Here is a 25,741-nt window from a genome sequence, read left to right as displayed (position 1 = left end):
GCAGCATACTACAGATATGAAAGTATGACTGTTTTATTATAGGTGGAGCAAAGCAACCTTCAGCCATATCCTCTCACTCCAGCTGTGCTCTGACCCCCATTTCCAGACAGCCTGTGGATAGTGAGAGGAGATCATTCTGTCTGAGCCAAGTTGGTGGTGGGACCAGCTATCATCAGATATGCACAACAGTAACTGGATAGTTGTTACACTTTCTTGTGTTTAAACACCACGGTCACTACGGAGATGATCCACATGTGGCTGGAGAAAATACATTTAAAATGCACAGTTCGTTCTCGCGCTCTCTCTTCAGCTTCCACAATAGTTCAGCCATGAGGACACCTTCCTGATATTGTATTGGTGATAAATTGCTGCCAACGATTCCGATGAACCACTTTAAGGTCTGCTCTTAATTAGGTAGAAAATTAGACACACTTCCTTCTGCTTCACAACATATTGTTGTGTGGAATTATTGTGTCCCACAAATGGCTGTTTGAGTGACCAAATGTATGGGACATTGCTGTGTGCCATTGTATACCGTGTTTCATCCAGTCAATTCATTTTACAGTATATTCTGTGAAGAGACGTCTTGAAGACGTGATAAGACGGTATATCAATGCAAGGATTAGTATATTATTGCCAGATCTTGCTCACACTTTTCTTGCTTACAAAAGAAATGTGTTCCGCAGTTTGCTGGTGATCTTATTTTTATATTTTTTCCCCTCTTCCCCTCCTCTCCTGAATGGTGCTAACTTGAGTTGGGGCACAGTTCCACAGACACTAGCCACCCTCCTGTATGTATTGCAACTGCCTGTGTGAGCCCAGATGGTGAGCATAGGCAAGTTATTTGACCATGGGACATAGGAACAGGAGGAGGCCATTCAGCCCTTGGAGCCTGTTCCGCCATTTAATTAGCTCACGGCTGATCTGTACCTCAACTAATCCTTTCAATTCCAATTTCCCGCTTTCTCCCCATATTACTTAATATCCTGACCTACCAAAAATCTATCAACCTCACTCTTGAAGGTGTGGCTTGTATTCCAAGCATCCACGGCCTTTTGGGGGAGAGAATTCCAGATTTCTACCCCCCTTTGAGTGAAAAAATGCTTCCTGATTTCACTCTTAAATGGTCTGCTTCTGATTTTAAGACTATGGCACCTTGTTTTGGATCCCCCCCACCAGAGGAAACAGCTTACCTGTATCTATCCTATCAAATCCCTTTATCATCTTAAATACCTCATCAAATCACCCCTCAACCTTTTAAATTCAAGGGATTACAAGCCAAGTTTATGCAAACTTTCCTCGTAACTTAACCCTCTTAGGCCTGGTAACATTCTGGTGAACCTACGCTGCACCCCCTCCAGGACCAATATATCTTTCCTGAGGTGTGGTGCCCAAAACTGAACGCAGAGTCCAGATGGAGTCTGATTAACGCTCTATACAGTTGAAGCATCGTTGCTTCCCCTTTGTATTCCAGACCCCTCGAGATAAAGTCCAATATTCCGTTCACCTTTTTGATTCCTTTTTGCCTCTGGGAACTAGATTTTAGTGATTTGTGAATATGGGCGCCCAAATCCTTTTGCTCCTCCACAGTTCTTAATTTCTCCCCATGAAGAAAATATTCTGCTTTATCTTTTATCGGTCCATAGTGAATGACCTCACACTTCCCTACATTGAACTCCATCTGCCACAGCTTTGCCCACTCACTTAATCTGTCTAAGTCCCTTTGTAACTTCCTACTCCCATCTGCACAATTTACTGAGCCTCTTAGCTCAGTGTCGTCTGCAAACGTGTACATAAAACGTTCTGTTCCTTCATCCAAGTCATTTACATGTATGATGAATAGCTGAGGTCCCGGTTCAGCACCCAGGGGACACCACTTGTCACGTCCCGCCAATCAGAGAAGGTTCCCTTTATCCCTACTCTTTGCTTCCTGCCTCCCACCAATTACCAAGTGTTCAGTCACTCTATCCCTGATGATGGATTCCAGCATTTTCCCTACAACTGACGTTAGGATGATAGGTCTGTAGTTTCCTGGTTTCTCCCTCCCTCCCTCCCTCCCTTCTTAAATAAAGGTATGACATTCACAATTTTCCAATCTAAGGGCACAACTCCCGAATCTAGTGAGCTTTGGAAAATTATGATGAATGAATCTGCAATTTCCTCTCCTATTCCCTTTAACACCCCGTGTGTGAACCTATCAGGTCCTTGAAATTTGTCTATCTTGGGTCACATTATTTTCTCCATTATAATTCTTTTATTTATATTCATTTTATTAAGCATTTCTCTTTGACTTATTTTTAGATTCCCCTGTACTGCTGGCAATTTTTGTCCTCATTCTCTACTGTAAAAACAGTAGTGAAGAATTTATTTAACAAGTAAACCATTTCCTTATTTTCCATCATAGTCTCACCTACATAGTCTCACATAGTCTTTTTGGACCCATATTCCCCTTGACCATTCTCTTTTAATATATTTATAAAAGCGAGGCATCTCAACCTATGCAATCCTCACTGGATATTGGGTCCAACTCCCTGACTGTCCAGCACCTTGGGATGTCCTCCTCACGTGAAAGGCGCAATACAAATGTAAGTTTCTATTGCATTGCTTCGAGAAACAAAGTTCATTTGTTCCACAGAATACTTAGTGGAAGTTTTTAACCCAGAGGGTTTTGTTTCTGAAATTGTCACACACTCTGCAGGCTGGAACTTTCCTTTAAAGATGTGCGTGAGTCATACCTCAGAGATGAGTCACCGATGTTTGATGCAGAACCAACATGAACATCTTTGTTGTTAATGGATGGCAATGAGACCTCGTGCCTCTTTTACCTAATGTTTAAGATTGAAAGTGCCCTGGTCCTCGTCATATAAAAAAAATTAAAACATTATTTTTCTCAATTTTCTTGTACATTCTCAGACTCTGCATTTGTTTGTGTGTGTATATGTGTATAGGATAACAGATGGTTTTCTGATTCAATTACTGCAAGTCAGGTTTCCTCCCTTCAATTTTCTTCCCTCTTCTCCAGAAGGCACTGATTCATACTGGATACAATTCTCACCCAACGGACTGTCTTTATGTGTGAAGTTTTATGGTGAGTGTTGGCCGGGTAATTTCACTGTGGGGGGTTGGGGTGACTATCACATCCAATGAGTTGGTTGACAGCTATCCAAGCCTCTGCCCCCAGATTCTTCTTTCACTGCTAACCGTTTCTGCTGGGTCTGCATCTTGCTGTCTCTCAGCAGTCAACACCTGATACACTCCAGGTTCCCGTTTTCCACTTAATTGAATGCACAGGTCGGCAGGAACCAGGAAGGAAATCATTCACTCAACCAAGCGACATTGTGCGACAAGATCCAAAGCAGGAGAAAAATAATTAAGAGGTGGAAGATTTGCCCACCTTGTGGTACGTAAACCCATCCATAGGCCATGCCAAATGTTCATTCGTTATTGAGTGAGAAATTCTTCCTAATACCAATTTCAAAAGTAGTGTTGTCTTTTCAATGTCATGTATGTGCTTTTGTCCCATTTCTGGTTCAACTTAGAGTAATATTGCCATATATATGAAGTCAATGAAGTGTGTTCTATAACCACATTTATAATAAAAATCCTTGTATTTGATAGCACCTTTCACATTTGGAGTCCATCTCAAAGCATTCCACCGGGTTTACTGTAATGTATGGTGACTTTATTTTATAGGCAAACGTGTCAGCCAATTTGTGCACCATAATATCTCACAAACACCTTGTGAAGTGAGTCACCAATTTTATCTGGGGAGTGTTGGGGAAAATCCTTCTCTTTCCTCTTTTTGAACACTCATCTTAACAGACAGATGGAACCTTGGTTTAACATATTATCCCAAGGTGTGACACCTCCAATATTACAGTGCACTCCTGGGCATTTCAACGGAGTGTTGGCCAAGACTGTGAGTTCAAAGTCCCGATGTGGGGCTTGAATCCACAATCTTCCCACTCAGAGGTAAGAGTGCTACCAACTGCACCAGGCTGATATTTATTGATCCTGCTCCATTTTTTCATTTTTTTAAATATAATTTTATCTATTATGTTACTGTACTGTGTACTGCTAGCTGTAGTGTTGCTGGTGTCTCTGAATCATCACTCATTACCCTGAATTATGCTGGAGAGCAGATGGTTACAGGCAGTTCGAGAGCAAAAACTGTGTACAGAGTTGTCTCTCGTATTAAATTATGAAGAGACTGATTCTCAACTTCTCTCTGAAGGAGACGACGGGGGAAATATTTATTTTAAAAAGCATAGAATGGTATCTGATGTTCTGCCACTAGAGGTCAATGTCATCTTATGTATCGCCCTTGAGCCCTGCGTTGCCGTTGGAGATGAGGACAGATCTCAAGGAACTATTATTCCTTGCAAAGATTAAGCTGGAGCGTTGTGCTGAAGGGCTGCCTCCACCAATGAGAGATTAAGCAATGTCCATCAGTAATCACATCACGTAGATTTTCCTTGTTTGCCCTATCACTCAGCCTTTCATACCCTGTGGCGTCACCAGAAAGACACCTGCGTTCTTTACTGAATAAGTCACTACGTTGGCTGTGACGTACTGAGCTATGTTCGGTTGTGAAAAGCAGTGTAGAATGTATCATTCAGAAAGCTGATCAACAGAGAGCAACCCTTACCCCCTTCCAACATTATACTTATCCAGTGTGAAAATAAGGTCTCAGCAAACTAGTCCAGTCCCTTTAATCAACAAGTAAAGGCTTATCAACTCTTGTTTATATTAATACAAAGTGCTCCACGACTTAAAATACACAATGAATGTTACATAAAACACGAAAACGTACAAGGACTTAACATCAGCTTCAACGGGTTATAGTTACAATAGTTTTTTTCAGCTTTTTACTTTATATAGAATGTTCTTTTACATTGTCACCAGAAATAACATCATTAAAAATTACGAGGTACAGAACAAGTAAATACCAGTACTGAGGGGTTGGGGGGGGCAGGGGCGGGGGGGGTGGGGGGGGGTAGTTTATTGCTTACTTCAGCAAGCAGCAAATAAGGGCACAGGAATTCATACCGATTAAGGACTACTTGCTACCAACAGTGGCATTTAGTTTAAACAACGCATTTCCACAAAGCAATGGTTGTTCTAATGGAATCAGTATGAGCGTCAAATCAGATTAGTACAGTTACTCCTACAGGTGTATAATCTGTCCAGTGGATGTTAGTATCAGATTGATTCACACAGATACCTCTACAGGTGTAGAATTAGTCTAACTCAGGTGCAGAATTACAGCAAAACATATCAGGCTAGAACCAAACCGCAATAGATAATGGATTGCACGAGATCTGGTACATGTATAGATATTCCTGCCACTGTGGAATCCTTCCAGTAGAGATTCCAATGCAGTGGCAAGTATCGGTCCAGGGGTAGAGTGAGTATTGGTTCAGGTTTATAATTGGACCGAACGGTTACAAGTTCAGGGATAGAATGGTCAAATGTAGTTGTATGATTAGACTCCTAAAGATACCGTATATTGAACAGTAGAGATATATAATAAACCAAGAATCTAGTGCATCGTACACCTAACAGAGTTATTACTTGTTAAAAGGATTTCTTTATAAATTTCAGTAAGCTATCAGTAAACTCATGAATTCAATGGGATCCTACCATGATGTATTTGGTGTAGAATTTACCTCCTGTTAAATTGCTCCTAAATGTTATATTATAATACCCAGGACATCTATTAAATGTGAGCTATTACAAGAACCTGAAGTGTAAGAAGAAAAGCCTTAAGGGAGTTGATCGTCTGAATACCTGTATACAAAAGGCTTTATCTTGGAGACACGTAAATACTTACAATACGGATTGCACTCAAATCACAATTATTGGTTAGTTGGGTTCTGTAAACTGAGAAATAGACACTTGTAGAACTTTATATTCTCTACTAATTTAGTTTTGTTTGATTTCCCCCCGCCCCCACCCACCACCCACAATTCAACCCCTTTTGCCCTGGGGCGTGTCTGGCTGCATAGGTATCTCTAAATCTACTTGATGATCCATGAGCTTGCAGGGAAAGTGCTTTCACCGGGTAAAGCAAGCAATTCTACCCGTATAACCTTCCCTCTCTCCTCTATTCCTGCTGTAAACAAACTAGGTCCTCAAGTTCTGTGTAACATGCCCATCCTGAATGTGGTTGGCAGCAACAGATTAAATTTTTACAGCGCCTTTTATGTCAGGAGGACGTCCCAAGTCGTTGGACAGTTAGGGAGCCACACACAAGCTGGTGGTTGGGATCAGGAGGGGTGGAGGGTAGGGGTAGGAGGGTGACCGAAGGAGCAGTTGAAGAGGAGGGTCTTGAGACAGGTCTTGAAGGTGGCAAGGGAGGGGGTGAGGCAGAGGGACAGTGGGATGGAGTTGAGGGTGGGGACAGAAAGGCTGAAGGCCCACCCACTAGTGGTGGCAGATCGGAATGACCTAAAGGCTACACAGCTCACACTCCTCTCCCTTTCTCCTCCTCCCCATGTACCAACTTCTCGTGGCATCTTTCGGAACAAACTTGTTCCCAACTATTTCTACCTCAATTATGTTTCCTGAGAATAAAAGCCGCAGCCTTCCACTGGGACCCACTAAACAAGATGACGAGTTTCGAGGAGTTTTTTGCCGAGCCTCATGAGGCAGTGAATGAATGAATGAATGAATGAATTAATGAATGAATGCCTTTGCTCACTGAGCATCTCATCAATCAATCCTTCGCAAGAGCTCTTGTGGGCTCCGGTTTGCTTCTGATAGTATTAACTGTTCAACTGCTTGTAAAATTGGTTGTAGATTCACAGGGATCTGAATGTGAAAAACAGGATCGTTAAGACCTCCAGCAAAGAAAGTTAACCTACGGGAGTCCCCCATAAACAAACCCAGCACCATAGCTCAGCTCATATAAGATCAGGCTAGAACTGAGTTGCACAGAATACCAGTTTCTCAGGTTTGACTCTTAACTGTCCCCAATTTGTGAGGTCAGCTGATTCATGGTAGAGTCCTCCACTGCCCCCAATGGATTGGTGTGTGTGTCAATGTTAAGAGAGAACACAATTGTGCCCCAATGTTACATCCCTCCCCCACCCCACTCCTCCCTCCATCACATAGCCAGCAGATTCTCACTGTCTGGACTCCCCCGTGAAGACTGGCCATTTGAACAAGGCGCAGGAGAGCCTCTGTGGAGGGCTGCAGCTGAAAAGGACTGGATGACAAACAGCCCTCGGGCCATCTGTATGAAATGTCTATGCACGTGCTGCTGTAAACAAACTAGGTCCTCAGTTCTGTGTAACATGCCTATGCTACACTATGTCTATCTGATGATAACTTCTACTGGTCAGCAGAAGAACGTCACCATCACCCTGGGAATTCTGCGCAGAAGTGATCTTAAAGCTCCCACGAGTAGCATGAGGTTCCGATGGGAGTCACTCGCCTTCCAAGCGAGACACCTGGGTTCAATTCCCGGCAGGTCAGGGCGAAATCTTGGGCAAGTTTCCTTACTCCACACTCCTAATAAAAATCTCTCCAAAAAACAAAACAAAAATAATAAATTGGTCATTTTCATGCACGACTGTTTGTGGGACGCTGCTGTGCGTAATTGGCTGCCGCGTTCACCCACAAATATACAGTCAATTTACTTTACAGTATATGCTGTGAAGTACTTTGAGACGTCGAGAAGATGTGAAAAAGCGCTATATCAAATGCGAGGATTATTATTATAATTAGAAACCTGTTACTAATTGCCACATATATTAGTCCCCGATGTGAAATATCAAGACGTGAAAAGCGCTATACAAATGCAAGGATTATTATTATTATTTATTATTGAGCCCAAGTTCCTGTAGGCGGCAAACCCTGGACTTCACTCCGGCACTAAACCACAGGTAGTGGACAGAACTGTGAGAGCATCATCCCAAGGCCTCTGTCAGGTACCATGCTGTGTCTGTTTGGGACTGACACTGATGGGGCGGGAGGGAGGTGTTGACTGCTAGCTCTCTGATCCGCAGGGCTGGGAAATCAGAGAATCATAAAACTTTACAGCACAGGAGGAAGCCTTTCGGCCCATCGTGTCTGCTCTTTGAACAAGCTACCAACTAGTCCCACTCCCCCGCTCTTACCCCATAAACCTTCAAATTATTAATTTTTAAGCACCTTTGGAAGCCATACTCTTTGGCTCCCATCAATGTCTTCTCTCCTGTGGGTCTGAACTCCTCAACCTCCTCGGGCTCTCCCTCAGACTCTCCGAACCCGTGCGCAACTTGGGCATTAGGTTCAATTCCCTTTCTAACCCCACATCCGTTCCCTAACCAGGACTGCTTTTTTCCACTTTGGCCACATTGCCCGCCTCCATCCATATCTCACAACCAACACAGCTGAAGCCCTCATCCGTGCCTTGATCACTTCTCGGTTGGACTACTCCAACCCCCTCCTCACTGGTCTCCCCAGCTCCACCATACACTAAATTCAAGTAATTCAAAACTCCACCACCCGGAGTGTTGTTGAATAAGGAGCTGCAACTGTGTTGGCTGGTGTGGGCAATACTGCAGAAGGGAACAAGCTGAGCAGCGTGTAACATAGGTTACACCTTGGGGGTGGGGGAGAAAGAGTAGGTCGTGGTGGTCACCAGGGAGAAGGAGAGATGGAACAGTGGGTGGTGTAGGTCATACCAATCTGGGGGTGGGGGGTGCTGGGCATCTGTGATGTAGGTGAGGGCAGAGGGAATTAAGTGTTTAGGGTGTTGTGTAAGCAAAGGAAAACAAAGGTAACTGAAACTTCAAGCCTACTCTCTCCCTTGCCATCCTCCTGCCCCCACCCCCACCTCCCAATGAACTTTGGCTCATCATCTCGAGTTTATTCTGAGCTCTGACAGTAACGTACAATTCTTAGAAACTTGCTCTACGTGAAAATGTCTCAGTCTACAGAAAGCAGTTCTTCCTTTCCCAGGGCTTTGTGGCATGCTTGACCTTTATTTAACAGCCTTCGGCTCCTAACTAAGCCTTGGCCAGAGTATCAGGTCACATGGAAACTAAGTTATTACAGTTAAGCTAGTGAGGTGAGGATTGTCTGAGATCGGAGGACCTTGAGAACCACTGCCTAATAACAATGGAACTCTGCGTGGAATTGTTATTGTGGTTCGATTAGACAAGACCCACACAGTCCTGTCGGCTCCCCCAGTCTGTGCCAACTAACAGCTGGTATCACCCCCGGGGAACGTATATGGACCACTTTTTTATGCCGTGGCGTCCACTGCACTGAGCCCCTGCGTTTCTGCACGAGGACGGACACGATGGCTCCCGTTTGGTGGCGAGGCCGCCGGAGGAAGAGAAGTGCGCGGTGCTTTGGCTTCACTCCTGACTGCTGTCTGTGCCGCTTCTTGACAACGTGCAAGTGAGACGAGCTAGGACCTGCTGGCCTCCACGGTCTCCCCTCAGCCCCCAGACACAGGGGAAGCAGCCACTCCAAGCTGTGCTTTTGGCTCCTTATCCGGCCGACAGCCGAAAGCTTCTGATACTGGAGCGCTACCGACACAAACTCCCTGCGTCTGTACGGAAGCCAACTGCCCAGGAGATCTACCTTCTTTGGTTTGTGCAGATGATATTCCTGCAGAGAAGACAGAGAATTCTTGGCACTCAGAAGTGTGTTTGCCTCCGTACGTGTAAGATCGAGAGAACCTTGGTCAGGGAAAAGGACAATTTGGGGACCGACACATAAACTAGTTCTGTCAGTGAACGAATCCTCGCGAGTATCTTGAGTCAGATCCGCTGCGGAGCCATGATGTTGAGGCCAGGGTCCTTTATAGTCTCCTTGGTTCTCCTTGTCGTCCCCACTGTCACCCTGCGGCCCATCAAACGAGTTCTCCGTCCACTTTGAATCGTTGTTGGTGTCCAATACCACGCTCAGGTCCCTGAGGAACACCACGATGACGGTGATGTTGTCGCTCGAGCCAGCGTCACGGGCTGATGCCACCAGTTTGTGGGCCACCATGCTGCTGTCGCCGTTATTCTCCTTCAGGTGATCCGCCACCACCTTCACCGCCTCATCCGGGTTCACGGTGTCGTAGAAGCCATCGCAGGCAATGATTAGGTAGTCCTCGGTTCCGTCCAGCACTGTGCAGCCGCCGTCAGCATCACCACAAATGTACGGCTTGTGCTCTGCATCCCCTGAGTCAAAACAGTTTGCAGTGTTACTCTGATAGCACGGACACTGAATACTTTTAAAAATTAGCACGCAAAAGCATAGGAACATAATAATAATAATCCATGCATTTGATATAGAGCCTTATCTCGTCTTTGAGACGTCTCAAAGCGCTTCACAGGATACACTGTGAAGTGAATTGACTGTGTATTTTGTGGGCGAAATGTGGGAATTGTTAGACAAAAGAAGACCAAGGTCCATCTCGTTCGCCTTCTACCACTTTGGTGGTTGCCGGCTACAATAATGGAGATGATGATAGCAATTAATTCTACATGGATTAACTGATCCATACATTACAACAGAGTGAAAAGCTTTGGGAACCTTAGATCCAAAGTTGCCTTGTTCTTACAAGAAAACTACACTTACTATAGGCCACGTCTCAAATTGCTTGTATACTGTATCCCAAAGTATTATTTTCTCAAAGAAATCTTGTCTAATTTGTATTTAAATAAATCGGCATATTTTGCTTCCACCGTCTCCCTAGAGAGCTTGTTCCCTAAATTTGCCATTCGCAAACGTATGGTCGCTCTACCCTACCCTGACCCCAGTCCTGCAATCTCTGCTGGTGACTAAGTCGTAAATACTCATTAATAATAATAATTCCTTAAAAAAAAGTAATAATTTGGTCACTTCAATCCACGACTGTTTGTGGGACGCTGCTGTGCGGAATTGGCTGCCGCGTTTCGCCCACAAAATACACATTCAATTCACTTTACAGTATGTTCTGTGAGACGTATAGAAGACGTGTTAAGGCGCTATATCAAATGCAAGGATTATTATTATTATTATATTAGTTAAAAAAAGCATTTTTTACCAGGATACAGGAGCCTCGGCGAGGGACTCCGTTTAACTTACCGATTGCTCTGGAAACAGAAAGGCTTCCATTGACCCGCCACGCCCCAAACCAGACCACACAGCCTCCCAGGGCTTCAATACGTTGTTTTTCGTCCTGAAGGAGGCGGATAAAAAAAACACAAGAACCAAGTCTGAAACCCGACTAGTGCATTTTACGAGATACAAAATCCTGGTTTGATTAAAAAAAATAGCTCAGTTGCTGTTTGAACCTAAAGAGAAAAGCGACAGAAGTTGTTGCTTGAGGGTATTTGGGAAGGAGGGGCAGGTTTACTCCTCCCGCTGGTAAATGTACACACAGCGCAATATGGGGTAGTTTCCTTAATAGGCAGTGAGGCGAGCCTGCCTTGGATTATTGCCCTGCTTTGCCAGATGCTTCTCTTCCGAACCAGTTCAGGTCAACAGTGACCCACTTACCTGACCTCACAAGCTCACTCTAAGTCATTGAATAAAGGACGGCGAAAATGAACCTGGGGAGGTGCAGGATTCTGCTCTATCTGCGCTGTGCTGCTTTGCGCTGCCTTTTCCTTCTTTGGTACCCTTAAGCTGCTCTATTTCCTGCACGTCCCTCGTGCCCTCCGTTCCACCATCGGCGGCCGCGCTTTCAGCCAATTCCGACCTGAAACTCTGGAACTCTCTTCCTCTGTCCCTCCGCCTTGCCCCTTCCTTCCCCATCTTCGGGTTGCGCCTTCCTCTTCGTCCATGCCTACGCCTCCCCCTCCCCCCAGATCGTCGTCGTGCTCCACCACTATCAAGCGCTCTGGGATGCTACGCTGCGCGAGGGGGTGTTACATAAATGCAAGTTGTTGTTATTTTTCCAGCATTCATTTTCATTAAAATGGCAATCTCACTTATAAACGATTGGTTGGTGTAGGAAATGGAAATGTCACACGGTACGTGTCCATAAATTGGACCATCCCAAGGTCAAGGCACTGACAAACAGCTCATGTAAGCTTCAGCTCTGCACCAATAAACCCACACTGATTTTGAGCTGCACACATTGCTCTGAGGACCTCTACGCACATGACAACAACTTGCATCTATATAGAGTAGTGACCTCCACACAGGTAGCGTCTGGCAGTGTTTGACAATGGCAGAGTCTGATGCCAAGCTGGGGAGAGAGGAGAAGGTGACCGTAGGCACGGTCGAACAGGAAGATCTTGAGGTGCGATCTGAAGATGGGCAAAGAGGGGACAAGGAGGAAGGATTGAGGCAGGGAGTTCCAGAGTTCTGGAGCCGCTGATGGTAGGGCTGAGTGGATAAGGGACGTGCAGGAGACCAGAGAAGGGTGGGGGCGTGGGGTGGTGTAGGAGTGGAGTGCGATCAGGCTTTGAGTGGTAGAAAGGCATGAAGTGATTTGCAGGTGAACATTAAAACAATTTGACAATCTACGTTGAGAAAGAACATCTGCTGCTTCAAGAACAACAAAAAGACGTCGCTGTTTGGCTCTTTACCTCGCGATCAGGTTTATGAGGTTTCATCAGTTCTACCGCCTGCCCTCTCCGCACCAACATAACCTGGGAGTCACCCAGCCACGCCACGTACAGCATGTTCCCCCGGATAAATGTCACCACACCAGTAGTTCCACATCTCAGGTGCTGAAAACAATCCAATTAGAAGCACATATAGGTTTCAAGGACTGAGATATACACACTGGAAAGAGGGGGAAACATATAGAGTGATTGCCTAAGGCACTCTAGCCTTCCACCACTGAAGTCCAAGTTAATCCTATTACAACCGACTCAACAATCCTAGCTGAGGTGTAGTCAGGTTGGTGAGTCTCAATTCAGTTGACAGATGACAGAAGTCTCAGATTTCAGCCAATTCTAACACTAATTGTCACTAACGTCATTATTATATTCACAATTTCAGTCATAGATGCCACAGGGTTGGCTGATGTGGGTAATGATTCAGTTAGGGTTCAGGATAAGGTGAATTGCTGGGCAGAGTCAGAGAAACTTTGCTTAGTTACTACTGGTCAGTGATCTTTTAATCTTGTTTTGCCAGATCCTGCTCCAATTCTCTTTCCTACTCCTACCCTATAGGTTTCTGACTCCCTATATAGGTTCCCCATGCTGTCCACCATTTGTATGGTCTTGCTACCAGACCTGAATCTCAGGTTATCCTGTTTTCACACCCTCTTTCTCCATTCCCATCAGAGTCCTGTAGCTCAGTGGTTGGGGCACTTGCCTCTCAAGCGAGAGACCTGGGTTCAATTCCCAGGCAGAGCGAAATGTTGGACAAGTTTCCTTACTTCACACGCCTCTGTTTGCCTAGCAGTAAATAGGAACCCTGTTGTTAGTCGAATGGCAGAGATATCTCTTTCGGGGGTAATAACTACTTCAAAAAAATAATAAGTTGGTCACTTCAATTCGGACACCACTGTGTCCGAATGACTGCCGCGTTTCACCCACACAAATAAATATACAGTCTATTCACTTTACAGTATATTCTGTGAAGCGCTTTGAGACGTGTAGAAGATGTGATAAAATGCAAGGATCAAATGCAAGGATCATTATTATTTTCAAAACCCTATTAAAATCCTACTTGTTTATGCGTGCCTTCTGACACTTCAGTTATCCAACGTGAAATGTTATCCTAAGTCCAGGTTATTGTTCTTCTTTCCTATATTATGAGAAAAGAAACTTGCTTGATCCGTAACTCAGGAGCCTGCCTAATATTGGGAAGGCATTGTGTGAAACGCTGCACCTTTTGCTGTGTCTTGGACTGACACTAAACAGCAGCTTTACACAGCACAAGGAATCACAAACCTCTCTTGCAGCCTTCTGGACGAAATGTTCATCTGTCAGACGAAAGGCCCGACACAGCGCCTCAATGGGATCATCCTGAAAAACCTCCTGTCGATACAGGTTCACGTGAAGGTGGATGGAAGCGTAGATAGCAGCGTCAACTCCTCCGTGCCCATCAAACACAGCAAAATAGGACTGTTCTTCCTGGTCCTGACATAGAAGGAAGGGTGTTTATACAATACAATACAAAATTACATTTGTATCACGCCTTTCACTTCGGTTTATATCACACAATAGAGCGCCCAATTTTTGCACTAATTGGGAACAGTCCCTTTATGGGTATATTAGGTCTCTAAATATTTGTTGTGTATTGGACTCATCCTCTCTATCCAAACTTGCCTTCATATAGGATCAAAGAAGCTTACAGCACAGAAGGAAGCCATTTGGCCCATCGTGCCTGTGCCAGCTCCTTGATACCAACTCGTCCCACTCCCCCGCTCTCACCCCAGAGCCCTGTAATTTTTTCCTTTTTAAGTACCTGTCTAATTCCCTTACGAAAGCTATTATCGAATCTGTCTCCACCGCCCTTTCAGGTGGTAAAAACAATGCTCTGGGTAAATGCATTTCTCCTCGTCTCCCCTTTGGTCCTTTTGGTTCTCAAAGACTTGATACGTCGCTATATCAAATGCAAGGATTATTATTATATTATTATTGTTATTATTATTAACCCAGGGGGTTATTTTCATTGTACTGCTGCACTTTTTCAATTAGGTAAGCCCAATAGATTTTTGAATAGTTTTTTGGGGGAAACCTGGTTAGAAAAAAAGCCCCAAAATTCTTGCAATGGCAGCAGTTGAGACACTATAATTGGCCTAATTGCCCCCCCACCCCACCTTTGCAGAGCTCAAAGCGAAGTATGCCCAGCGCTGCTCAAGCCCTCTACTCAATCTCCAGTCACCGGGAAACACGGTTCTGTGCATTAATGAATGAGGGCACAATCTTTTGAAGATTCTGTCCACAACAGCTGTTGTGCCATATGCAAATCATCAGAGGTTTCCGCTGTTTATCTGGGTCACTCAGTGTTCTGAGCTGGCACCTGGAAACAGCGTCTGAAATGAAAACTCCAGCATAACATGGGGAGCCATTCAATGTGGAGAAATATGTAAGTGAAGCAGGGATCTTCAGGACAAAAAGGAGAAGGATTAAAAAGAGAAACTTGCAACATAGAAGGAGGCTACTCTGTCAGTGCCACTGATCCCTGTATTATCACCCTTTATTATTAATCCAAATTTCAGGTTCTTTGCTCATATCGCTTAGCTGGTGAGGCTCCAGTAGTTAACCAACACACACTCTGGGGTCTCCGAGCTTTGGCTCTTGCCAACCGGCACATAATACTTTACCGAATTAGGTAAACAGGATGTGTCCCTCCCGAGAGAGAGCACGCATTCCATTCCAACAAGTCAATCTCTGGGATTTCCAGGTGTAAGTGGGATACGTGGAATTTTCAGTTTGTTTTGGATGCTCTTAAGCATGGTGATGGGTTTCCGCATGGGTCAGACAGCCGGCTGCCCTCCAAAAATATATATATGTATTTGTGAAAGGAAAAGGGATGAACTGTCCTGCCACAAACCCTTCAATGTTCTTTTTCAAGCATCTGGTCATCAATTGAAGTCTCTGGAGGTTATTAATAATAATAATCCTTGCATTTGATACAGCTCCTTATCGTGTCTTTGAGACGTCTCAGAACGCTTCACGGAATATACTGTAAAGTGTAGTGACTGTGTGTTTTGTATGCAAAACCCGGCAGCCAATCATTATCGATTGGAGTTTAGTGAACACCATTCGGGACAGCTTGGTTGCGTCAAACTCTGTAACTGAATAAAATAATAATAAGTCGGTCACACAATCCACGACTGTTTGTGGGACGTTGCTGTGTGCAAGTGGCTGCCGCATTTCGCCCACAAAATACAGTCAATTCACTTCACACTATATTCTGCGAAGCGCTTTGAGGCGTCTCAAAGACGTGATAAGGCACTGTATCAAATGCAAGGATTATTATTATTATTATTGTTATTAAAGCCTGTGGCAGTTTTCTCACCTCCAGATTGAAGAGCGTGTTGAAGTCTGGCAGGCACACATGCTTGTCCTCCATCTTCCTGCGCATGTTTTTGATGGCGTGAATAGACGTCTCGAAGTACGGATGCGTCTGGCGTGTCAGTGGCAAATCCTTGACCCAGCTACAGCAGATCTCGTGGAGTTTGGTGAACACCAATCGGGACAGTTTGTTCGGGTCAAACTCTGGAACTGAATAAAGGTCAAACAAGTCATTTAGCCCTCTCCCACACATAACAGAAGAAAAATCAGCATCAAAAGCGGGCAGACAGACAGACCATGATCAACATAGTTTAATTGTAGTACTGTACAGTGTTACACAACATTACACTTTATTTGGGGAGTGCATGATTTCGTCCACAAAATATAGTCACTACACTTTACACAATATTCTGTGAAGTGCTCTGAGCCGTCTCGGAGATGTGATAAGGCGCTATATCAAATGCAAAGATAATAATAATGCTGAGTAGAGGCAATTTACATTTAGGCAGCACCATTCGCATAAAAATAAATTGTCTCAAAGCACTTTACGCAGATTAATTAGAAATGAATGAATAGTTGCATCGGCAATTGCAGCAGTTAATTTGCATCAGCAAACGTCCTGCAGCCAAATGAAATAAATCAACAATTCATCTGAATGCGGAGAGAATACAAACCAGAATAAATAGGAGAAAAATTCACAAGTTGAATGTAGTTGAGGCTGGGAATATGTGAGCGAGAGCAAGCAATGGTGTACAGAGAATGCAACCAGCCTAACATTTCACCTTGCCTGGAAATCAAACCCAGGTCCTCTCGCTTGCAAGGCGAGTCTCTATCCAGTACACGACAGGGCTCCAACAAACTCCACATTTATTGCATGAATGATGTAATACAATAGGTACTTGAAAAGGAAAATATTTGCAGTGGTTATGAGGAAAGGGCGGGGGAGTGAGACTGATTGGGTAGCTCTTCCATAGAGTCAGCAGAGCCGCAATGAGCCAAATGGACTCCTTCTGTGCTATAATATTCTACTATTCTATGGTTCTAATCCATCTTCCAGCCGAAGTTACCAGCAACTCTGGAGAATAACAACCAGAAGGATCAGTGGTTCTATTAGGACCATTGGATTACCAACATAATAATCAACACCATTAATATGTCACCCTCCAATGGAAATCGACTGGTTCTACAGATCAACGATAAATTCACTTTGATTTGTGAGAGTGTAAATAATAATATTAATAAGCTTGAGTCACCGCTTTGGCTTCCCTGCTTTGAAACAAATCATCGGTTATGCCTTCAATCATCTCCTCCTTTTCTTGCCTTATCACCCCTTAGTTTCGCCCACAAAATATATACAGTCAATACACTTTATAGTGTATTCTGTGAAGGGTTTTGAGATATCTCGAAGACATGATAAGGCGCTGTATCAAATGCAAGGATTATTATTATTATTAGTTGAGTGTTTGAAGAAATAGCCACAAGTTGTTGAGTAATGAACGGTGTCATTAAAGTTGTTTAAATGGGTGCACAAATTAATGTACAGATTTAAATAGAAAATATTGATTACTATAAGCTTACTAAATATGATGCCTGAAATGTTTATAATTGCTCTCCTGTGATGTCACCACTTATGAGTTATCAGCTCAGTTCCGCCTTGGAATAATCCTGACATTCTAGTAAATCTTGGAAGCTATCCTGGCATTTGCACAGTTGTTAGTTGCCAGTAAAACACGTACCTTATTACACATCTTTAATGCTATGGTTGTGCTCGTGAAGACGATTGTCTTTAATACAGTACGTAAAGAGTTTATTATGGAAGAAATTATGTTATCCGATTATACTGCTCTGGCTGCAACAATAACTTGGGTTTATATAGCACCCTTCAAGCTAGCTGTCAGTCAGCTGTCTCCATCACTAAGTGCTAGAGGCAAGAGGTGGGCTTTTCCGGGGGTTGAAAGAGACAAATAGGGGAGGCGAGGCCGTCACAGACAATCTCAACGCTTTCCTCAAAGGTGCTTTCATAGGTACCCTGGTATTGATACTGACATCCTATATTTCCAAACCAGCTGTATAATTAAAGAGAAGACCCCAGTTACCTCCTGCTTATTACTGTGTCGCTATCAGTGAGGCTGATGTCAGCTCCACCCGTAGTCTGTTGTTTTCCTCTTCACCTCCCACTCTCTGTACCAGCCAGTGGTTGGTTATAGACAGACAAGCCACCATCAAGGCCACTATTAATGCCATTCTGCAAACAACCACTAGGAGGTGTGAGAGTGCTTCATTTAATATTTTCATTTAGCCAACTCTTCCCCCCACCCCCCCCAAATGTTTGGCTGATGATATGAACTCACTCACTTATTGTTGTGCGCCAACAAATGACGTGTGACTCATATGCCAAGACAAGCTTTTATTTTAGATTACTATTATAGAATAAAATTGGTCACTCACTCCATGGCTGTTTGTGGGACATTGCTATGCGCAATTGAATGCCGTGTTTCATCCACAAAAACACACAATCAATCCGCTTTACTGTAAATCCTGTTTGAGACGCCTCAACGACGTTCTTCTTGGGACGTAGCCTTGGCTCTTGTCAACTTGTTCGCCCACAAGTATACGGTCAATTCACTTTACAGTATATTCTGTGATGCGCTTTGGGACGTCTAGAAGACGTGAAAAGCGCTATATCAAATGTAAGGATTATTATTATAACTTGCTAGGATAGGTGACCTCCAAAGTGTGTACTGGAGTTCAAGCGGCTAAAACCATGAGGTTTACCATTGCAGAGCATCAATAAGCTTCCTGCTTTATCCGGTTAAGCCCACTCTACCCATTAGAGCTTTTGTTTACAGCATTATTAGGAGCCTTGCGGAAACAATTCCCGCCCCCACAGTGACTGATCTACTCCTGCAAGTCCTGCCAATGAGCCAGGCTGGCTGATCCACCAAAAATGGCCTCAGGCACTGGCTCAAGTATCAGACACCTGATACCGCTGTAGATTAGATTCCAGTCTTCCTTTGACAGGCAAATAACCTCAGAAGCTGTAGACGCCACACACCTTCCCTTCCTATCCCCCCCCCCCCCCCCCCCCCCGGGGAATAGTCCCTAAATGGATTATTAGACATCTGACAAGGATTTGTGCCTCTGCTAAGTGGATGGCACAAACATTACCTGTCTGTGAGTCACTTTGCTATTTTTCATGTTAAAAGAACAAACTGGAAACTGCTCGATATGTCACTCGCCTGCTTATAAAGTACACAAAAAAAAACAGCATGGAGGAGACAATTTACCCACTGGGTGTTACAGTCATTTAAAATCCAGACTAAGGTATGACCGGGTAGCGTGTGAGTGAGTATCCTCAAATGAGAATAGTCGTTTAATGGACACATCCACATTATGGAGTCCTGTAGCTCAGTGGTTAGAGCACTCGCTTTGCAAGTGAGAGACCTGAGTTCAATTCCAGGCAGAGGGCGAAACCTTGGGCAAGTTTCCTTACTCCACACAGAGCCTAATAATAATCCCTCCAAAACCAAAAACAATAATAAATTGGTCATTTTCAATCTATGACTGTTTGTGGGACATTGCTGTGCGCAATTGGCTGCCGCGTTCGCCCACAAATATACAGTCAATTCACTTTACAGTGTGTTCTGTGAAGCGCTTTGGGACGTCTTCCCGACGTGAAAAGCGCTATATCAAATGCAAGGATTATTATTATTATTGTTATTATTACCATGGAACCCACTGCCTTAAAAGCAGCTTGGCTCAAACAGGCTCAGAAGCGTAATGCACAGCACTTTTGTAATTGAAGTATTGAATATTTTTCTCTTTTCTCCCAGATGGTCGATGAAATTTCTACAAACATAAATAATTACTGGCAAGCAGTGTGGAAAAATGCCTGTGGTGCCCTCTGCCCCCACAGTGCAGGATATGTAGCTTATCAATCATTCACAGGTTCAGCACAGTCTACAAGTGAATCAGCTGTCAGCCTGGATAGATCAGGCATTTTTGCCCTGTCTCACTGATGGCTGATCATCTTTCTCTTAGTTCCAATTACCCTTAATTAATAATAATAATAATAATCCTTGCATTTGGTGTACGACAATAACTTGCACTCATATAGCGCCCTCCATACAGGGTAGTGTCTCAGAGAGCCTTATCGTGTCTTTGAGATGTCTCAAAGCGTTTCACAGAACATGCTATAAAGTGAATTGACTGTATGTCTTGTGGGCGAAATGCAGCAGCAATAGCGCACAGCAGTTTCCCACAAACAGCCGTGTTTTAATTAAGATTTAATATCTTTCGGGCGAACCACTTCTGGTTGAACCTCAGCCTCTCCCACATGCCACGAAGAAACTCATATTCTCCCCTTAACTCAACAACAACTTGCATTTAGCCAGGGCTCCTCATGCAGGGTAGCGTCCCAGAGCGTGGAACTTCAGCATGGTCTAAGAATAAAGGCACTGCAAGAAACACGACATGCTGGGTTCAATGTTGGTTTGCCTCCATTGGCATTGTGAGCTGGAGTGAATGGTATGAAATGAGAGAATTATCATTCTTCCATCATTAATGAAGTGATGATTCAATTGGTACTTGATATCAAAGCCCAAATCCAACACAGTCTGGTATCAGATTACATCCTGAACTGCCCTCAAACCTTGGTTTGATCCAAAACACCCAGTACCCTAGGATGTTTTCCGACGTGAAGGGTGCTATACAAGTATAATTTATTGTTGTTGTTGGTTTCAGAATTTACCTCGGATTGGCTCAATAGTGATCGGAAGTGGGATCCCCTGCCTGCTTTTATATCTAATAACCCTTTCATTTGATACAGTGCCTTATCATGTTGTTGAGACGTCTCAAAGCGCTTCACAGAATATATTGTAATGTGAATTTGCTCTATATTTTTAGGAGCGAAACGCAGCAGCCAAATGCGCACAGCAGTGGCCCACAAACATTCGTGGATTGAGTGTTATTTTTTTTGGTATTACTACCACCGGAAAGCGATCCTCCAATCGACTAACAACCGGGTTCCTACTTACTGCTAAGTAAACAGGGGTGTGTGGAGCAAGGAAATGTGCCTAAGGTTTCGCTCTGCCCGGGAATCGAACACAAATCTTCTCGTTTGTGAGGCGAGTGCTCTAACCACTAAACTACAGGACTCCATAAATTAACACATGTAGACTAAACCCAGCGTACTCCTACTCCTGCGCCCGCTGAGATCAGATAACACAGCTATGCACTGGGACCTTCTGGGTTCGTTCAGCACCTTGGACACTATTGGTGGATTCAGTTTCATGTCAAACTAAAAGTAGGTTGCAATGGTGCTGAATAGATAGCTCCGGAGACATATACTGTGGCCGTTTTCTTGGGATTAAGTGATAATGATAATCCTTGCATTTGATATAGAGACGTATCACGTCTTCGAGACGTCTCAAAGCGCTTCACAGAATATACTGTAAAGTGAATTGACTGTATATTTTGTGGGCAAAACATGGCAGTCAATCGGGCACAGAAGTGTCCCACGAACAGTGGTGGATTGAGTGACCCAATTTTTTTTTAAGGAATTACTACCCCCGGAAAAGCAATCTACCAACAATCGGGTTCCTACTTACTTAAAAGTACCTTTTAATGCATGTATAATGAAAATGAAATGTATAATGTATAATGTATAATGAAAAAAGTCCTGTAATCTTATATCGCCCATTTCTTTATTTCTGATCCTTTTCATTTTACATTTAACATTTTAAATGTATATTTGCCTAAGCGTGCAGTCACTCCATTTGCGGAGTGATTCCTGCGAAGCGCTTCCTTCCGACGTGATAAAGCGCTGTGCCAAACGCAAGGATTATTATAATTAACTATTATTATTTCAAATGCTAAGAATTAAAAAGAAATGCAAACAGAGAAATCAGAGAAAATTCAGCGTCAATCAGGCTCACATACTGTCAATCCTGTGGAGGGAACGGAGGGGAAATACACCCCTTTTGTCGGAGGGAATTGGAGGTGGCTGAAGCTGAAACAGGGAAGGGTAGTGTAGTGCAATGATGCAGTAGCAATGAATGACCTTTGTAGAAGCATAGAGCCATTCGTCACTGTCTCCTTTCCCAGCAGTGAGGCAAGGAATACAGTCACCCACGCTCTCCTCTGCAATAAAGGATGTCATTTTTACTGCAGTGTTTTATTTGTGATTCCGCCCACTTCCTCCCCCTCCCTTTTAACCTCATTTCAGCAACACCTCCTGTTACTTGAAACTTTTGAGATACACTCTTGCGTTGCCCTTCAGAAGGACAGACAGGTGGGATTGGACGTGGGTTGCATTTGTCATCTCTGATGATCTAATTAGGTCACAGCAGACAACTGACCCTGCAGTAGCAGGGAATTGAGGACAAGCCAGGACGATCTGATTCTCGTCCTGAAGTTGCCCTTCATCTGTGCTTCTTCGGGTGCACTAAAGGTCACTATGGGTTCATCACAGGGGCTCTTGAGTCAGCATACCTGGTCCTTTAGAGTAGCTTGTGGTTACTCAGCTCCATGGGTGCCATGTACTGATGCTCGCTAGTACGTGAATGCTGAAGTGGATAGCTATTTGTTAGATCAGGGTATTAAGGGGTAAGGGTGGGTAACTGGAGTTGAGGTACAGATCAGTCATGATCTTATAGACTGGCAGAACAGGCTCGAGGGGCTGAATACTCCTGTTTCTATGGTTGTATAAGGCATCGTGCCAGAACAATGATCCACAATGCACCACAATACCAACAGAGTCACTTCTCCCAACTCTGTCCCACTCTACGTAATAATAATCACTACTTACGTGGAATTCCGTTACCCCCGTCCAGCAGTTTGGGCAAACTGTGGAGCACAGTGAGGTCAGTCTGAAGGACCTCATTTGTCGCTACTCTTGCCAGAGCTGCAGCCAAGGAGAAGGGTGCATTACTGAGAAGGAAAGAGAGAGTGAGAGACAAAGATGATGATTGGAGGAAATATACAATCAACCTGAATGGTAAAACACCGACTCACAAAGAAAGTTCCTCTGAAGGTGTCAACATGGCACCATTCTTACTGTTCACAAATTGACAAGGGGCAGAGAAGTTAATATTTTATCAGACCCTGAGCTCAGTGCCCCAGAGTGAATCCTGGCGTTTGACACGGCACCTTATCATGTCATCAAAACGTCTCAAAGTGCTTCACAGAACTTTTGCATTGAAGAAAAGGCAAAATACTGCAGATGTTGGAAATAAAAACTGAAGTCAATGGGAACGCTCAGCAGGTCACGCAGCATTTATAGGGAGAGGAAAGTGGGTTAATGTTTCAGATCAAAGACCAAAGGTCATCTCTCCAAAGATGCTGCCTGACCTGCTAAGTGTTCCCAGCGACTTCTGCTTTTTATTTTCTATTGAAGAATCGTCATTGTGTATTTTTAGGTGAAAGAGGAGCTAATTTGAGTACAGCAATGTCCTCTAGCCATGAAGTGAATGGACAATTGTATCTGGAGGATTAGTCCAGGACCTTGGGAGCATTTCCTTTCACTTTTCAAATGGAATCATGGAGTATTCCAATTCCACCTAAACAGGCAGATGGAACCTGAGTTTAACATCTCAGTCTAAGGACAATGTCTTAGTGAACACAGTGCTCCCCCAAACTTCATTGGAGTGTCAGCCCGGACTATGAGCTCAAAGCTCTGATGCGAGGCTTGCACCCAAAGCTTTCTGATTCAGAGGCAAGAGTACTGTCAACTGAGCCAGGATAGCATCATTCCATGTGAGGTTTGAGTGACATCTGTACAATGTTGGCTTAAGGAAAAAAAAAGTGATGTGTCTAAATGTATTGGTAAGATCAACACATCATATCTTGCCTGATTACTTCTGAGCACAGCAGAGGTCATTAATTAAAATAGAAAGGATGAGAGACTTTTGACGTCCCAAAAAACTCACAAGTAAAAAGTTGCCTGGCATCCATCCCTGGAGGTTTTGATCTAATTAGTTGCTTACTTTGCAAATGGAAATACCCCAGAAAACAACAGCCCGGAAACTAATTGCAGTGGCAATAATAGGGAAAAGGTTGACCTAATGTCCTTGTTACAATCCTGTTTACAACGCTCAACTGATTCCCTCTCCTCGATAGGATTCTCTCTTACTAAATTCAGCATCTCCCCCCACCAGCCCATTCCACATTAATTGTCAGATGCCAGATGCCAAACACGGTACATTATTTATCTGCCTTTCTAATAGGATGCATTTTGGGATGGAATCGTTTAATATTAAACTGCGACGCCTATCAACTCTCCCGAAGCTGAAAATAGTACACAGTGCACGGAAGTGAAAATTACCAAAAATAAATGGATATTTTCAGTGATCTTCTAATAAAAAAAGATTTTGCTGTTAGTGGCCTCACTGACTACATCCAATCCCAGTATTATTTGATTAGGCAACAATTCCAATCACTGTAGTCTCAAGGTCTGTAGTAAGCAACTCGAACATCTTCTGTTCTGTGTTGCGTTGGTGACCTTGTCACATGTGGAATCTTTATAATTATAGAAATATAAATAAATATGGAATATTTATTTTTCCACGTTTCGCCCACAGATATACACAGTCACTTTACAATATATAAAGCATTTTGTGACATCTCAATGACATGATAAAGCACTCTATCAAATGCAAGGATTATTATTATCTGTCTCACATCCCTATTACTGTGTGGTACTACATGTTGTGCTCTTAACCACTGCAATGTCCCTTTGGCAATAACCAAAAACCATCTATTGTTACTCACATGAAAGTCAGCTCTACAAAAGGCTGTCTGTTGCTTGAACAGTTACTCATTAAATCTTCATTGATAGATGTGGTTTCCATTTAGTTAAGTGGATCACATTTCCACACAATGGAAATCATTGTTTAAAGACTTTCCCGTCACATTTATTAACCCTCATGGAAAATACAGTAGTAGGTAAACAATCGCTACATTACTGTTATTCACTGTAAACGTTGGCATTCAGGCGTGAGTGCAGGTGATGATCTCAAGTTGACCTGTTCACATGACACCACTGGCATGGCTTGTGAGCTGGAAGCTCACTTGTCTTCTTTGGAACAGGATAGTGTGCGCATAACTGCTTTTCCTAGGAGAATAATTAGGTCCAGGCTTGGATATGGTTTGGAAGCAGGTTTGGGCGACCTCATCAGTCTCTCCGAATTGAAGTGAGTCATACTGAACTTGCTTCATTCCCAGACTGTTTTTATTCTTTGAAGTCAAGTTGGTGGAAATCGCTTCACTAATACCAGGATACCAAGACACGAGACATGATCAAACTTGTCATTTACAATTGCTAGATGAAAAAAAGAGCAAGGTCCATCGAGTTCACCTTTTACCATCCCGGTAGTCTCATGCTACAATAATGATTAGTCTACAACAGAATGGAAAGCTTTGGGAACCTTGAGTCCAAAGTTGTCTGTTTCTTCCAAGCTATACGACACTTACTCTGTGGATAAAACAGTGAGGTACTAAACTGCCCTCTCAGTGCTGGGGAGATGGGTTGGAACTCATCCCATATTGATGGAATAAAAGTCTCCACTCTGAAAGCTTTAAAAGCCCTAATACGCTGCACCTAGAAGGTCATAGATGAAGAATCTTTTGAGATGTTTTAAAAGCAAAGCCCAGGGAAGTTCGGATATTAAGGAATATGAAGAGAAATCAGTGAAGTGGCATTAAAATATCTTTTGTAATCCTATAAGATGGCAGAACAGGCTCAGCCAACTAAATGGCTTCCTCCTGTTCCTTATGTTCTTCTAAAGAGATTCTTCCGTTCCTAAAACAATTTGCTATTTTTTTACATCATTAGATTTTCCCCAGTT

The 25,741-nt window shown here is 43.6% G+C and overlaps 1 protein-coding gene across 1 annotated transcript in view; it reads right to left on the bottom strand.

The window, feature by feature from the left end:
- Nucleotides 1-8,221: 8,221 nt before the first annotated feature.
- Nucleotides 8,222-25,741, bottom strand: part of ppm1e (protein phosphatase, Mg2+/Mn2+ dependent, 1E) — a 72,409-nt gene continuing 54,889 nt past the window's right edge. The window contains exons 2-7 of the mRNA XM_007906187.2: nt 22,705-22,826; nt 15,901-16,106; nt 13,824-14,012; nt 12,507-12,650; nt 11,056-11,149; nt 8,222-10,166 (exon numbers count right to left, since the gene is read on the bottom strand). Coding sequence (XP_007904378.1) covers nt 9,130-10,166; nt 11,056-11,149; nt 12,507-12,650; nt 13,824-14,012; nt 15,901-16,106; nt 22,705-22,826 — 1,792 coding nt within the window. The 3' untranslated portion in view covers nt 8,222-9,129. The remainder of the gene's footprint in view (nt 10,167-11,055; nt 11,150-12,506; nt 12,651-13,823; nt 14,013-15,900; nt 16,107-22,704; nt 22,827-25,741) is intronic.

This window comes from Callorhinchus milii, unplaced genomic scaffold (assembly GCF_018977255.1).
Source record: "Callorhinchus milii isolate IMCB2004 unplaced genomic scaffold, IMCB_Cmil_1.0 Scaffold10, whole genome shotgun sequence".
In the NCBI taxonomy this organism is placed as follows: Eukaryota; Metazoa; Chordata; class Chondrichthyes; order Chimaeriformes; family Callorhinchidae; genus Callorhinchus; species Callorhinchus milii.
The sequence above is the reverse complement of the archived record's forward strand: the minus strand, read 5'-3'. Positions and strand labels throughout refer to the sequence as shown.